The sequence below is a fragment of the Sphaeroforma arctica genome, assembly GCF_001186125.1.
Source record: "Sphaeroforma arctica JP610 unplaced genomic scaffold supercont1.8055, whole genome shotgun sequence".
Lineage (NCBI taxonomy): Eukaryota > Ichthyosporea > Ichthyophonida > Sphaeroforma > Sphaeroforma arctica.
In genome coordinates this window covers 1-1,306 of record NW_014032503.1, presented here as the reverse complement: position 1 = coordinate 1,306, position 1,306 = coordinate 1, and the positions used below count along the sequence as shown (strand labels likewise).

Below are 1,306 nucleotides of genomic sequence, written 5' to 3'. Positions count from 1 at the left end.
ATATTTGATGCTTGTATAAAGTGTTGTGTTGCTAAATATTCTGTAGATTATGTATGTGCCTGTGTGCTTCAACTTTACGTACTTTCATTGACGGCTTTAAATAGAGGTCCGTTGTTATAGTCTTCCTCAAGTTTATTGTGGGAGAGTGTGTGCGTGAGCTTCTTCCTTCCGGTTTGTATTGGGAATTTTGGTTTCTTCACCCCGTCAGCATTAATTTCGAGGTCAACTGGGAAGGGTGCACTCTTTTGCTCCTGTATATCCATATCGGTATCCTGGTCTGACATGGCTAATGAACGTGTATCGTAATGGGTATTATAATGTAGATGATATCTCACAATGACGATGATATGTGAAGATATCTTAAAATATATGTAAATTCTCTACCCTCTTGAGGACAATAAAATCTTTAGGTATGTACTTCTTTTCCCCTTTCTAGTCGTTTCGAGTGGGGTATTGGGGGACAAACCCCCAAATACCGGCATTTTGTCCCTAAAAATAAATTTTAAAACAACTGGTGGGAAATTGGCATTGCCTTCTAAAAATTAAACGAAGGCTATGAAATTGGATGTCAAACGGTCTCATTTTGTCGCAGCCAATTTCGGCAATTAAGCCCATTTCCAATATGGCAATTACCATAGCCTACTAAATCAAACAAAGGCTGTGCAATTACATAGATAAGACCAGTTCACCACTATTAAATAACGCCAGTTTACCACTATATTGACTTAGTTAGTTACGAAGAACAACAGATATTTCTTTATTCGAGTTTGATACAAGTACAAAAGAAAGGGTACGACTATGTTTCGCCATCGAGTACAACCCATCTTCTCCGTGTGGGCGACTCGAAATCTTCGGTTTAACGCATCTCAGTCTGATTTCTGAAAACTTCTGAGATTTCCGTTTGATTCTTTCAAGTACTTCACGCATGCTGCCTTCTTGTATTCAGCAGTAGGTGCTGTCGTTGGGAAGTCTCTGGAGCTCTTACGCGTCCAATACGTGTACCAGATTATATAGATGGCTTCAAGAAATAAATGTATTCCCTTATAATGCGGGTATCTCTTATCGCCAATAACTAACCTTGCTTAGCGACAATTGCGATCTGTCTACAGCTCCTGTACGGAAAGACGTACGATACTAGGATTATCGTTAGCAGTTGGCATCATTATCATAACGTATATATATGTATGTATATATATGTGTGTGTGTGTGTATATATATGTATATATATATGTATATATATAAATATATATGTATATATATATATATATATATATTATATATATATATAGTGTGTGTGTGTGTGTGT

At 37.0% G+C, this 1,306-nt stretch overlaps 1 protein-coding gene across 1 annotated transcript; it reads right to left on the bottom strand.

The window, feature by feature from the left end:
• Window positions 1-82: 82 nt before the first annotated feature.
• SARC_16426 (hypothetical protein) lies at window positions 83-284 on the bottom strand (the record flags this gene model as incomplete). The annotated part of the gene is made up of 1 exon (XM_014289468.1): window positions 83-284. A coding segment is annotated over one exon (202 nt), but the record flags the coding sequence as incomplete, so codon positions are not given.
• Between the last annotated feature and the right edge of the window lie 1,022 nt (window positions 285-1,306).